The sequence below is a fragment of the Schistocerca nitens genome, chromosome 1 (genome assembly GCF_023898315.1).
Source record: "Schistocerca nitens isolate TAMUIC-IGC-003100 chromosome 1, iqSchNite1.1, whole genome shotgun sequence".
Lineage (NCBI taxonomy): Eukaryota > Metazoa > Arthropoda > Insecta > Orthoptera > Acrididae > Schistocerca > Schistocerca nitens.
This window is the reverse complement of record NC_064614.1, coordinates 829,087,082-829,102,703: the sequence shown is the minus strand read 5'-3', so window position 1 is coordinate 829,102,703 and position 15,622 is coordinate 829,087,082. Positions and strand designations below refer to the sequence as shown.

Below are 15,622 nucleotides of genomic sequence, written 5' to 3'. Positions count from 1 at the left end.
TCAGCATCTCTGTTATATGGTGAGTAGAAACTATTCTTTTCATAATATTGTTACATTGATTTTCCACTGCTTCAGATATTACACACTTATGCCAAAACACACATTTGCTGAAGTCCATGGACTATTGATTTGGACGCTAAAATTAAAATCTTGCTGAATTATTTCAGCTCTTTTCCCCCATCCCACTTCATTCATCACTGGGAATGGAACATTACTTGAAAACATTGAACCGCAGCAATGAACAGCTACTACCACAACTCTCATAACACTTGTGAAATATGAGCATTAATGGAGGATTAAACTTGAAACTCTTTTTTGCAACCATAAACCTATTTGTGAAGTGAATTACTATACACAATAGCTAATAATACATTTCTACTGGCTGTTATGGAATTATTTAATCAATAGAACTGATACAGAAAATATGAGTTATGTGATGATATGCTACCTTCTAAGTACATTTCTCCACCAAGAACAATCTTATCCATTTCCATACGTTGTGAGAAGTTTTGCCGATGGCGTTCTACACAGACCCAGTCCTGTACTATGCGGAAGCACGCATCACCAGCTCGACCCAGGAGGTAACTCTCAAGTCCTGGTGAAGCAGATGAGCCTGTAAGCCTCTCCAGAAGATTCTGGCAACATAAAACTGCTGCAGTGTAACGCAATGTACTCCCAAAACGCTCTGCAGAATATTCATTTTCTGCCAAAGTTGCATAGACAAGACGTGCCTTTTCATAGAGTAATATCCTTAAATGAGATCTCCAAAATGTGTTGTCAGTTGATGCAGGTTGTTGCCACGTAGGCATCGTCTCAGCTTTAAGCCTGAAAACAGTGAATATAAAAGAAAGACAAAAGCATTATTATTATTATTATTATTGTTTTGTGTAAACATATGTAGCTAACAAGAACATTACATAAAAATTAAAAAAGGACTTGAGATATTCCCATTAAAATCATGAATCGTGTACTGATTAAATGTACACTACAAATGCCAAGATCTTATTTCTTTGCTAACTAGGTATCATACTTGCACAGCAAAATGTAACACTATCTATGTATGTAACTGTGATAGAATGTTCCAGTAAGGATTACATTATCCAGTCAGTGTCAAATTTTACACGTTCGTTCCTTTGCACAAGAAATTCTTTACACAGCCTGACATGTTTCCAAATCTCTTTAAGGTCAGATTTTACGGCAATTTGTTGCTGTAATAAGGTTTGATGGTTGTTTAAACTTACTTCTTACATACCCATGCATTGCAATTTTCTCGTAAAAACAGAAATATTAATTAACACTTTAAAATGCAGTGTCAAACTTTGGTAGGTATAGTCAGTAGCCGGCAGCCTATGGATAAACTGCCTATTGGCTTCTGTCTCGGGTTCTTCGGCCGACGTTCATCTAATGATTTTTCTGACGTTTCGCCAGCACGAGTGGCTGGCATTGTCAAAGCTTCACCCTCCATTGCCGGTGGTGAACAGTTCACCACCGGCAATGGAGGGTGAAGCTTTGACAATGCCAGCCACTCGTGCTGGCGAAACGTCAGAAAAATCATTAGATGAACGTCGGCCGAAGAACCCGAGACAGAAGCCAATAGGCAGTTTGTCAACAAGTGGCCACGAAAGCCTCAACAATTTTGTAGCCTATGGATAATTGCTAATCTGGTTGTAACTGGTATAGCCATTCATATTTCTATTGGCCAAACTGAATGATGGGCCTATTTCATTCAGAATGATGTGCTGACTTGAGTGTGATATCCTTAGTTATCGAGGATCAGTTAGTCAATTAAGGTTTTGGAAGCACTCAACTTGCTTTAAAATAATGCAGCCACAAAACAGAGTTCACTTCTTTCTTTACTTTTTACATTGCAAATGGCAAAAGTAGGAGGACTGTACTCTTTTCCATAAATTCAGTTTAAAAACATAACTGGGGCCTGAATTTGTAAATATTTCTAGGCAAGAAATATATTGATACAAGAATCACCCCGCAAAAACATCAAGCAATATTTTCTAGGATGTGGCCACAATTCATTGTTCCCAGAAATATTTCTGGGCTCAATTAATGGAAAATATTTTCAGCAATAAGTAAATTGTACTGTCCATGTGGCAAGGCATACAAGGAAGAGATTTATCATAGTCACAAATAATACATAAAATATTAATTCCATCTTCTATTGATTTCAGAAGGGAACAAGACAATCCAATGTATGAAATTATTATTGACTATCTTAAAAAGCTCAACATTAAAAAAGCTTCACGGATATTTAAAAAAAAAGTTAAGCTGTTATACATTTAGACAACAAACTCTCCCCCCCCCCTCTCTCTCTCTCTTTCTCTCTCTCCCCACTCCCCCCCCCCCCCCTCCTCCACCTCCGACATCCTCCTTTCCCCTCTTTCATGCTAAAGACTGTGTCATGATGTATTTCATTTATACAATTAATAAACATCAATAGAGAAAGGCAGAGAGTATAAGGTGGTAGAAATTATGATTGCCCATAAAATTAACATTGTGCTCCTAAGCGGTAGTTAGCTGTTATGGAAATCATAACTGAATTACCATTAACAGATCACAGCAAAACAATGTAAAGAAAAGCAGAGGACTGATGATGCGGAGAAGCTGCTCTAGATGATGGAGAACAGGAATACAACATTCATAAAATTGTAGCAATATTTATTAATTGCTGATTCGATGTGGGGCTTGCGTGTGAACAATTTAGCCTACCGAGGTGTAGCAAGAGAGACTGTGATATGTCATTGTGTGGTTCTGGCTACTAGGTTCGAGAACTTTACACCAAAGAAATAAGAAGCAGAATTTTTCATTTAAGCTGCACAGCAGATACAGGTGTTTCTCTATATGTAAACTTATCACAAAAAATGGAAGATTTTCCATATGTTGCTAAACACGAAAAAAATTAGTAACTTTCAGGATAAAATATATATTTACTATTACTGTACCACGCAATGAAATGTAGCACCTGTTACCAAATATGATGGAGTGCCAGTAAGAAAAACAAGGTACAAAAACGTGAAGTTTGGAAAAGGAGGCCATACCTGCACAACAAACTCTTAGGTGACAGGTCTTCTTCATCACATTTCTGATGTTGCCCTTCATCCTTGTGCTTTGATGAACTTCGAATACCAGGAATTTTGTTTTGGAATGAATCCTTTCTCTTTTTCTGTGAGTTCTGCGCAGCAGCTGAACTGTCATGCACACACTGATCCTTTTTATTAAGTGGTGAGTATGGCATAGGAATTGCCTCAAATGGTTTCGCCATTTTTGGCTTTTCATTCTCCTCTACTTTTGCTGTCTGTAAAATATACAGTTAACAGACCTTAACAACATATTAAACAGGCCATGGCACTACCACATAGAAGTGACAATAACTTAGTAACAGAATAGTTACTCCGTTTGCTCTTTCTGTCTCCAGATCTGCCTGCCATACACACACACATAGACATTTGCAAATATATACCAATATATTATGTTGCCCTTACAACACACTTTCTGTTGTACATACAATTTACGAAATTTTAAACCCAGTAGTTTCATTCTGTTTCAGGTGGACTAAACCCACATCATGAACTCATAAATATTAAGAAGCAATTACCTGTCTTCCCAACAGATTTTTCTTCTAAACCTCAATAGTTAAGAGCTGCTGGTAATAATAAGACACTATATTTCAAAACACATCCTTCATTAACTACGTATGAGAAAAGAAAACTATTCATTGTATGCAAAAGTGTTGAGCAGTACAAAGGCTCTTAAACAAGGTCTTCATCACTGTAACTTAATTATCACACACACGCGCGCACACACACACACACACACACACACACACGCACACACAGCAAGAGAGAGAGTGAGAGAGAGAGAGAGAGAGAGAGAGAGACGCAAAGACACAGGTTGTATACAAGCAAAACGCAGCATCCTGTTGCAGAGTATAGTGTACAATATGACAGTCATGACCTCCGTGCCTGTTTCACCACACGCGCCATCTGGATTCTTCCCCCAGACACGTTTCTCGGAACCCCGCAGGTGGGAACTCGCACTACAACATGTCCTTGGCTCTCGCCACCCACCTGGCCTTAATTTACATTAATTTCTTCTGTCTCAGCATTTATTCACAGTAACTACTCCTTTCTTTACTCCATTTTCATTTTCTTCATCTTCCATTTTCTGACTTGTCTATTTTTCGCTGACCCCCCCTCCTACGTCTGTTGCATACAATGCCCTCAGCTTTCCGCTCTTATTAACTCATGCACAATATTTTAGTAGTAATGTCTGTCTTGCACATTACCCTGTCTTCCACATTTAATCTCTCAGGTTTTCAAATCTCATTCGGCGCAGTCCCCAACAATCACTCTTTCCTTCTCATCCTGTCCGATAAGTCTCCCATGCAGCGGGGTTCTGGGTGACTTTTCTGAACTGCACTCCTTTCCCTAAACCTCTCCAGTCCCTTTCCTTCATCCCTATTCCTTCCCCTTCAACTCTTCTGCCAGAAGAAGGAACCACTGGCTCCAAAAGTTTGTAAATGTTAAATCCTTTTGCGTGTGTGTTCCCCTGCCGCCGCTTGGTGAGTAGATTTATAATCTATTCACTGAAAACATAAATAAGTAGTTATATCTATGGAGATAAAGAGATTTGAGAAGAAATAATCTGTCAATGAATAACAACAACATTAATCAACAGCAATTACAACAAAAAATTTATACAGTCAACGACTTGGGAGATCAGTGACAGACAACAAATGACTACTAATGCTTCATCATGTCCATAACTATTCCACAGCAGTGGGCAGTAGCAATGTCAGCTGCACACGTACCAACAGCAACACAGTTCACTGAGTACAGCAATCCAGTTCCCCATCATTGTCGTGATGTGTGAGCCATGCAAGCAACACTGTTCAATTCCACTGAAGTCAATTTTTTTTATTATTATCTTTCTGTGTGTGTTACAGAGTAGTTATACTGCATTTGTGTACAGAAGATTTTTTAAATAAAGTTATCTACTTAACATGACAGTTTTAGTAAATAAAGATTAGTTGTCAATTAAATATTATTTTTAAGCATATACCTGCAATCACCCACAAGACGGAAGAGATATTGAAGAAGTTAACAAAGTTAAAAGCTCAAAATGATAATTTAGTAAAACAATTAAGGTCTGAAGATAAAGTTTCAAGTGGCCGAGTTGAAAATTACTGGACTGGATGCTACTAACATGAATATAAATGGTCAAGGCATTACATTTGAAAAATATCCTGCCGGACGGAGGAACAGACAATCACTGTACTTAATGACAGGACTCAAGATCACTAGCGCTGACTTAAAGGAAAAAAATTGATATGTTGGTTAAAAAGTTAGGAGTGTGTTTCACAGAGTCTTGCAAAGAAAACATGGGAAGTAACTAATAGAAAATCAGGATTAGAGTCTATTATAATAAATGTGAAATGGGAGTTATGGCGTGGTGAATCTAAACAGTCTAGTTTTGTCATAGAACTGTTTATGTACATTCTGTTGAATCAAACAGGATTAACCAAATGTCAGACACTAATGGAAGTTATGATATTTCAAAACACAGCATAGATTAAAACAAATGTTCCAAATTTACAACCTTGTAGGATTGTAGTAGTAACTTATTAAAGCTAAACTTTCAAGCAAATATTATGTTATCCATTACCACCACTCTTTTGTCAGGTGATGTCTGCAATCGAACTATTTGGGACAAGTTTAGTTTTGGCCCAAAGTTTAAACCAAATTGGTGTAAACTTTATGTGACAGAATTTGGTCAATAGTTTCAAAATAACAGCATAGATTTTCGTTGTACATTAGCATTTGGTGTCAATTTATATGGAATTTTTTATGTTTATATTACGATTATTAACTGATTTGGTTTTTAAGTTAAGGAGGTTACTCACAAAAAGGACAGTACGTGATTTAGTTGTAATATTAAATTTGAACTTTATGTTATATCAAATAATAACTTTAAATATTTATGGAAGATTAAGAGAGACAAAAAGAAGATTTGAAGTAGAATATCCACAGCCTCGTGCCTATTGTTAAGTGAACTGAAGCACATGGGTTGACTCATGAATCTAAAAATGTGTCTTGGGATACATTTTATGATTTCAAAGGCTCAGAGTGGTTGTAGTTATGTATCAAGACTCAAGGGATTCACAATTCAAGTGAATTTGAAGAAGTGACACCTACAATACCCGAGATGATCACTTTATTCCTTCATATTTTGGTACACTAATCATTCATGTTTTTAAACTGACTTATCTCAGTATATCTTCCAGATCTCTACAGTCCAGGAATGTTTCCTCTAATGTACTAAAGATTCTGAGACTTATTCAAAATGCTTTGGAGTAAGCCTCAGAATCTTAAATACTCTACACACGTAGAAATTATATTCAAAATTTCTCTTTCCTCAAAATGATTTCTCTCACATCCTCCAACATTTCTCACACTATACATGTTTGGTCTCTGTTCTGTCAGCAATACCAAACAGAACAGACATGACTGTGATACAGTGGTCGTTTGTATACAAAAGATTTTAAGAGAAATGAAGAACTTGGCTGCAGTAGGTCATTGAAATAAATTCAGTAGGGACAAGTGAAAATTTGTTCAGACCAGGACTAAAACCTGTGTTGCTGCTTCATGCAAGCAGTTGTCTTAACTTGCGCGCGCGCGCACGCACACACGCACACGCACACGCGCGCGCGCACACACACACACACACACACACACACACACACACACACACACACACACACACACACGCACGATAGTGTATTTTATACTAAGCTTCAAATATTTATAACTGATACAATATGGTGATAGTTTATACACTTTTCAATTGGGTGGTAACAATAACTGTTATACGTTCTGTACAATGGAATTTTGTACCTTTTTAAAAAAAAATTCTAAATGATACAGTTGGGCTTCTACATTTTTAAGGGAGTTTAGCTGGATTTAGTATGGACAGTGAAGCTTATCTCTTACTTCAACTCAGCTGAAGACTCTAAGGTCAAGCTAAAAGTGTAACTGGCTAATCAGCCCTATTTGTAGTCAGTCAACATGTGTGAATGAACTGAAGCAATGTGCAAGTTGATTATGACACAGTTATTTATGGTTTTAATGCATCTAATGAATTTGAGAATGGATTAAATGAATGGCTATTTGCAGCAATGCTCAACTAGCTTCTGGACAAAGAAATCTAACAGTAGCAACAGAAAAAAAAACTAATACCTTCCAGATTCCAGTTTGGAAAGAATAATTGATGCAATAATATACATAAGATGGAAGACGTAATGACAACTTAGTAACTGAAAGGCCAAGAGTTTTTACTTAAGTTACACATCTGTTGTGAAATCATTCATCTAAGCTAGGAATTACATGGCGTAACATGTCATTCTGGTCTATGTCTACCCAGCCAACGAACAATGGTCACAATAGTTGAAACAGTATGATAGTTAAATAGTTAAGCTCTCTATGGTTTTTGCCATCTGTTTTGCATGTGGAGTTTATATGACTGGATACTGCACATTTTCAAGGTGGGATGGAAGCTGCAGTGTTATCATCTGTTCTGCTACCTGTGTGGGGTTTGTGCAATCTCATTAGTCGTTAGTCATTAGTCTGATGTGCACTGGTATACAAAATCAGGAGCTGTTGAAAGAAGAAGCATTTCATATTCACTGGTAAAAATTGGTTCCAGATTCTCAAATTTCAGCACAAGCACAACTGCAGTGGTAACGAAGCCCCCAAGCTGTGTCGACATCACCCAAGAAGAAAATTAAATTATAGATGCAGTACTTCAGAGCTTCAAGATAACAACACATTTGAATCTGAACACACATAGGGGAACAACACAAGAGTTGTTACCAGGCCTGGTGTGGTACATAAGGAACGTGAACAGTGTCAGATGTTGAGTGAACACCATGAAGAACATGGAGATGCAGCGTACTCATATGAAACAGTGTTTTCAGCATCTGACTTACTTTGAAAGGGGTCTGTGACTCTCCATTTGGCTGGTTGGTTAAATCATGCAACATCCAGGTTTTTGCAGCATTTGGATGTGACTAAGGCCCAATGTTGGAATGTGAGGACAGGCATATGCATAATTAAAGTTCTAGTCAACAACTTCTGACCACCACAAGGGAGGATCACTATATGTGCCATAAGCACTTCACGGCACCTTCACATCTATGCATACCACCTGAGAAAAAGTAATCAACTCCCTGAAACATTCTGAGTCATTCCACATCTTTGGTCAGAGGCTAGCAGCAGCTGGACTAGGGAATTACTGTCCCATGCCTAGGCTGCCATTAACACAACACCAATGGCTGTGTTGAGCATGGTGACCTGGGGAGAGGTCATATTCTTCCAATGTTTTGGAGCGGCACAGAAGTGTTACTGCTGGCATCATGGTGTGGGAAGCCACTGTGTATGTCTTCAGGTCATAGTTGGGAGTGGTTGAGGGAACTCTGACAGCACAATGATACATCACAAGTATCCTGCGTCCTCATGTGTTACTTCTCGTGACAGTATCATGGTGCCACTTTTCAACAATATAATGCTTGTTAACAATGGAACATGTCTCTATGAACTATCTGAGTGCTGTTAGTACTCCCTTAGCCAGCACGATCCCCCAATCAGTTCTCAATAGTTCGGACATCAATTAGGTCCTAGTGGTAGTATCCAGCACATCAGCAATTACACTGTTGTGGTCCAGCTTGCCTCAAGTGAGGATGCAACAGCTGTATGACACCTTTGCCAATGAAATTACAAATCAGTACTTGCATCCAGGCCATGGTGGGTTGGGAGGGTACCTTCATACCAAGAAGGTGGTTCATACAGCCACGTTATTTGTAGTTTTGACTTGATTTTGTAATCACTGAAATAATACAATGGACCCTCTCAAACTGTGAAGTTTCACTGAATTTCCTCCTCCCCTTCTGGGTGCTTCCCTTCTTTTTGCCAGGCATTGTAGTCAGATTGCATGTTTCAGATGCAAGTGATGCATACAGCCAACAGTTGCAGGAATGAGATAGTACCAAGTTCCTGGGCCTACCCTTAAAACTGAGAATAGTGTACTGTAAACTACGAAGAGACTGAATTATGGAGATTTTCCATTAAAATTATTTTACCACACTGGTGACCAAATGATTAAAACAGCAATTTCTTTTGCTCATGTGCAATCTAAAATGACAGGGAATTATCCACTGGAGGAACTCTTCTTTTTCTCAATAACTCTTCAGTTCCCAGAGAGGAGTGATTAAAATCTCTTTTAGTGGCAGATCAAAAAACTTCTGCTAAAAATTCTTTTGGTGGCTTGGAATAATTACCACCGCTTCACAATAGATATTCTCCCTAATGTGTTTCCTTATAAAAAAACTAAACTACCTCAATTTCTTTTGGATCACTCTCACATTTTACTTGTGACTTTGGAAATTTCACCAAATGAATGAATATCTTACACTATTTTATTATTCTCAGGAGATAATAAAATGTGTAGACTGGATTAAAATCATTTAGTCACTGTGCAGTTTGTGTGTGACATTTATATTATACATGTATTACCGTACTGATTATTCAGTAATATATCAGCAACTGAGCCTGTAAATCTTTTAAGAGAGGATTATCACTAACTCACAGTTCCGTTTGCGTTACAGTCGTACTTTCAGGGGGAATTTTGTTGCGCAATTAAATGAACTGCTATACAAACAAATAGTTGTAATTATAGTCTTGGCATGTTCCATACCCATTGATCTCATTGGTCTATGGGGCTATAGAATGTATCTGTGATAAATTAAAGAATGGAACTATACTTAAATATTATTCAGTTGTATGTTATTCTATGAATGGCATACCATTGGAGTACAAATATTTATAATTACCTTATAGTCTTTTCCTGATAGCTGTTCATCCTGAGCTGACTGCTCTTGAGACTTCTCTTTTGTCTGTCTTGCACAATTAAAAAATGGTAAGCATTCAAGGCCTGCAGCGACATGTACAAGAGCAAATTTGCAGCGCTCTTCTAGCCCTCCTGGCAAAGATTGAGGGGGAGGACTGTACTTCGATGTTCCATCTCTCTCTCCACCAGCCTCATCATTCCCTGTTCTCCTGCCAGTAGTGAGGCACAGAGACTTCACAGCTACACTGCGACTGCCACTGTTATGACTTTCACTTCTATCTTCACCATTCTCTGCATTTTGATCTCTGTCTTCCTCGTCATCTTCAGAGTCGCAAGTCCGTTCATCAGCAAGGTGTTCACTAAGACCAGGAGCTGCTGGATCTATGTCGGCAGGAATGTACAGGTCGGAGAGCATGTAATGTGCCGATGTCACTATCTGAAACGTGCACCTGATGTGAACAAAAACCCGTAATCACTGTTTTCCTAGCTGAAAGCCTTCACACAACTGCTCTGTTTTTTAATGTATAATAGAAAAATAAATTGATTCTCTAGAAAATAAACTTTACTGTGCAAGCTGATCATAAAATGTACTATAGATATGATGCACAAAAGATGGTTGAATCAGGAAAAAAGCTGTGGCTTTGGAAAGCCAAAATAAATATTTTATTCTGCAAAGCACTATATTTTTTATAACAAAACTGATTTCAATACAGAACAATTTTTTTCTTCTAGTTAGTCCAGCAGAAAACTTGGCATATTACATATTTAAAAGAAGACACAATGGTTTGCCACTAATTATCTTCAAGAGGCAAAATTTGAAGGACTGCCGATACATACAAGTTGAAAAAAGTTTCTTAACTTTCTGAAGTGTTAGTTTCCTCATCAAAAATGAAAGAGGTGAAGTTGGGGAATGTTATATAAGACAGACAGGTCACTCAAACTGCACATTCAGACACACCTACCTGTGTGAGGACAACAAGAATTTCCTCCTCAACATGAGGACCGAGTAGTCTGTCCCTCCTTTCCGAATTGCCCCAACCCATTCTTCTCCCCTTCCTGAAGTATGAACTAACAATTCCACCAACTGGGATTGTTTTCTGTACTTTTACATGAGTGAATCGAAATTTCGCATCCCCAAGGTAAGTAATGACTAGCCAACCTGCCTCTTGTAATTTTCCTTTTAATGAAGTTTCTTCTACCACGTTTCTTTTACCATAAAGTAACCAAAGAAAGAATGCAATCTTGGGAACAAAGGCTAATAGAGAATCAATAACTACATGATCTTATTGTAGCATACACTGTCCAGACACATAAATGTGAGCACAACCTACGTTCGACGTCCATGTGTAATAACCACTCACAGATGGCAGGTAGCAGCAGTAGCAGTGGAGGATATATAATGAAAAAATGGTGTAATTTATTAGCATCCAAAAGCGCATGATCATTGTCTTTTGGGCCAAGGGTGGAAGCATTTCCGAAATGACTCAGTTTGTAAACTGTTCAGGTACCGTCATGGTTAAAGTATGACGTGCATAGCAAAACGGCGCTGCCCAAAACTAGTGCTGAGGCAACTGTGGTGCACCGCAGGCCATAGACGACAGGGGTGAACGATAGCTGTGGAGATGTGTATGGGCGAACAGATGTGCAACTGTTAAGCAACTGACAGCTGAGACGAACCATAGGGCTAACAACATTGTCTCCTCAATGACCGTTCAGTGAATGTTGCTGCATATGGGCTTCTGCAATACGACCCTGGTTCATGTACCCATGCTGACTGCTGTTCACTGGTGATAAAGGCTGGAAATTGTTGGTCAGTACCACAAGTGGACATACGCTGAGTGATAACACTGGAATCATGTTCTGTTTCATCGGACAGATGGTCCTTGGCATATATGGCATGAAATGTCTGAAAGCAGTGTGAAAGGTCTGAAAGCAAACACCCAGCAACAATCCCTGGGTGATCTCGCCGTTCTAGAAGGTATTGTGGGTCAACACAAATTGCACTGAACCTTGGGGACCATTTCCAACACTACACGCAGTTTGTTTCTTCTCAGCATGAGGTCATCTACCAGCAGGACAATGAAATGTGTCACACAGCATATAGTGTCTGTGCGTGATTCGAAGACCACCAGGATGAGTTACTGATACTCTCCTGGCCACAACACTCTCTGAACTTAAACCCAATCGAGAATCTCTAGGGCCACCTAGACCACACTTCATGTGGTGGGTCCTCAAATGAGAAATCTAGTGCAGGTAGTCATGGCACTGGAGTTGACATGGCTTCATATCCCTGTTGGTAACATCCAGAACCTCCCTGACTCTCTTCCTGTACATCTTGCAGTGGCCCACACTGCAAAAGGTGGTTATTTAGGTGGTCGCATTAATGTGACTTGACAGTTATAAAATGATCATTCCACATCAAAACATGCAATAATTCAAGGAATTGTAACCCTCTACCTCAGATTTTCACAAAACTATTCACATTTGCTTATACCTATAACATAGGAACTTCTGAAAAATCTTTTTGGTCTCAGACTACAACTTTATTTTATATCGAATTTTTAATGTAGTGATATTTTGATAACTGGGCTCTGCAAGAATGTCACTGCAAAATGGTACTTATCTACATAAATGCCCACAACTCGAGTGTTTATGAAACTTTTGATTTGGATTTTTTTTCATAAGTTAAGAGAAGCACATACTTAACAGACATGTAGTTATTTAAGCAATACAGTTACAAAGAAAATGTTTAAAAAATATTAAGGTATATCAATTTTCAATTTCAGAAAAAATGCGAGGATGTACAAAAATGCTCATATCACATTTCTCCCACATGCTGGGAAACTGATTTTGGTGTTAAATAATCCCCTAGATTGCAAGCTTCCTAATAAAATAAAAATTTTAATGCGTCTTCTGCTAATTGACACATATCTGAAATCAAAATTTTTTTGCTGTAATGGAAAAGGATCCTTTTTTAAGTAATTTCATCCACTCACTGTCTCACTGCCACAGATTCAAGGGTATCAAATTAGCATATTTAAGTATAACTCATTCTAGGCAGGCAAGGTAACTTTAAGTGTGAAAATTTATTTCCTTTCATTTGACTAATTCAGTAATTTTTTGAAGACTATAATATATATGATTTATCTGTTCAGCCAATCACCTGCTCAGTGATAAAAAGCATTCTTAGACAGCAGTAGCATGTTTGAAACCTTTGTAGGCATGAAAACTTTGCAGAAATTGCTGAAATTCATTGTTGAGAATAACTGGTATGCAACTATTAGTCTATTTGGCCTTGGTTGCTCTTTGTCTTTCTGTGAGACAAGTCGTGTGTGTGTGATGTGGCCCTATCATTCCACTTGTATAAAGTATGTTTGAATTGAATTAGTGCTCATTTAATTGCAGTGGAAAATGTGAATTCATGCACGGTTGAAAAAAATTACTAAAAACACCATATCATTCGACAGCCTGTTCCTTAGTAAAAACTCTACAAGAAGTAGAAGAGCTGAGAGAAGACCAATGAGATTTGATATTGCTACAATCCAATATACCAGGTGTAGAAGTATGAAACCAGAATTTCCCCAGTGTAGGGCACGCATCTGCAGCGCCATATGCTTCCTGTAACAGATGACGAATGTCAGCACACAGTATGCCAAGTTCCATACATCGGTATCTGTTTCAAACCCATAAACATGTTGAGTGTTGTGCCTACAAACTACAATTTGTGCACAGCATTGGTTTTCTGTTATCATTTGAAGAAAACTACTGCAGAATTGCATCGGCTACGAACACGCTCTTGGGAAAACGCAGCATTTTAAGTGGCACAAATAATTCAAAAGTGGTGATTTTGACGTGAGAAATGACGAGCACAGGAAACCACCGAAAAAGTTCGAAGACAACAAATTGCAGGCCTTATTGGATGAAGATGATACTCACTCTCAACAGGACCTTGCAGCACAACTGGATGTGATGCAGAAAGCCATTTTTCTTCATTTGAAAGCTAAGAGAAAGGTGAAGAATGTGGAAATTGGGTTCCGCATAAACTGAATGAAAGAAAACGAGCAAATCAAAAGTTAACTTGTGAAATGCTGATCGCTAGATACAAAAGAAAGTCGTTTCTCCACTGAATAGTGACAGGTGATGAAAAATGGATATAATTTGAGAATCCTACGTGTCATAAATCATGGGTGAACAAAGGCAAACCATTGACGTCCACTGCAAGACCAAATCGCTTTGGAAAGAAGACAATGCTCTGTGTTTGGTGGGATCAGAAAGGCGTCATCTATTATGAGCTGCTAAAGCCTGGTGAAATGTTAACACTGATCGCTACCACCAGCAAATGATTGAATTAAATCGAGCATTACCTGGAGAATGACCGGAATATAGATATATAAAGTCATATTGCTCCAGGATAAAGCCCCATCACACAAAGCACAATGGGTCAGGGAAACGATCAAGGCGTTCAGTTGGGAAATACTAGGGCATGCGCCTTATTCTCCAGACTTGGCTCCATCTGATTATCACCTATTTGCATCACTGGGGCATGCTCTCGCTGAACAACGCTTCAGTTCATATGAAAATGTACGAAAATGGGTCGCTGACTATTTCATTTTAAAAGAAGAACTGATTTTTTGGTGTGGCATTTATAGCCTGCCAGAGGGGTGGGAGAAATGTATAAATAGCAATGGAGATTATTTTGAATAAAATATTGTTCATCAGTTTCAAACAACAGAAATGTAAGTATTGCAACAAAATTCCAGTTTCATACTTCTACACCTGATAAGCTTTCAACAAGATCAAAAAGTGCTACTATATGTGGACATTACAGATATTATTGCTTAAAAGGTTATGAAAGTCATCAAAGAACTTCTTGTGATCCTTTCAAAAAAACAGTTAAAAAATCTTTGAGGTCAATTTCATTGTCTTTGTCTGAAACATTAAGTTCTAAAAGAATCTATGTAAAACCAGGCCAAAAATTGTGCACAACATGCGGTAAGGTTTGTGAACAGAACATCAGTGAAAGAAATGAAAAAGATGCAGATGACTGGGAGGTGACATTTCATGAATTGATACTAAAAAGCCAAAGTACTGAGGATGCAACTAAAATTTTACACAATTTAAGGTGCTCACTCCATTCCAAATCACAGCAAGGCTTCATGTGGCAAAAAGTGGCTAGAAAAAATGAAGAATGTTTTGGAAAGAAAAGTGTGCTGGGCATTAGACTGCAATACTGAAGACTCTGACCATAGAGGAGAAAACTTTGATAATGAAATTGTTAAGGAAAACCAAAGATTGTGATGCCATGATATTGTTAATGAAAGAAAAGGTTGCTAATGTAAGAGTACCTGAAAAAATTCAAATTTCAGCTTTAGTCTCACCCTCTCAGTCAAAAGAAAATATAATGTCAGAATTCAATGTTAATGAGTACGTGGTTCGATAACCAAGGAAACTGAAAATACCAAAATGACGAATACTCAAATCTCACGAGGAGCAAAAGACAAAGCAAGCAAGCAGAGGAATGTGCAAAAAAAGACTCATCATTTGCAGGTTAAGAGAACTGTACTCTCGAGAATCCAAACATTAACACTGGTCTTTCTAAATTTTGTTCGCTAAGACCAAAGTTGTGTATTTCAGCTGGTGCTGCCGCAATCTTCAGAATCTGTGTGTGTGTGTGTGTGTGTGTGTGTGTACGTACAAAGAACTTATAAAA

General features: G+C 38.1%; 1 protein-coding gene across 2 annotated transcripts in view; it reads right to left on the bottom strand.

Annotated features, from left to right (window-relative positions):
• LOC126262869 (erythroid differentiation-related factor 1) overlaps positions 1 to 15,622 on the bottom strand; it is a 244,620-nt gene that overhangs the window by 123,550 nt on the left and 105,448 nt on the right. For both annotated transcript variants that reach the window (XM_049959739.1, XM_049959746.1), the window contains exons 10-12: positions 9,896 to 10,348; positions 3,051 to 3,307; positions 449 to 825 (exon numbers count right to left, since the gene is read on the bottom strand). In XM_049959739.1, coding sequence (XP_049815696.1) covers positions 449 to 825; positions 3,051 to 3,307; positions 9,896 to 10,348 — 1,087 coding nt within the window. The remainder of the gene's footprint in view (positions 1 to 448; positions 826 to 3,050; positions 3,308 to 9,895; positions 10,349 to 15,622) is intronic.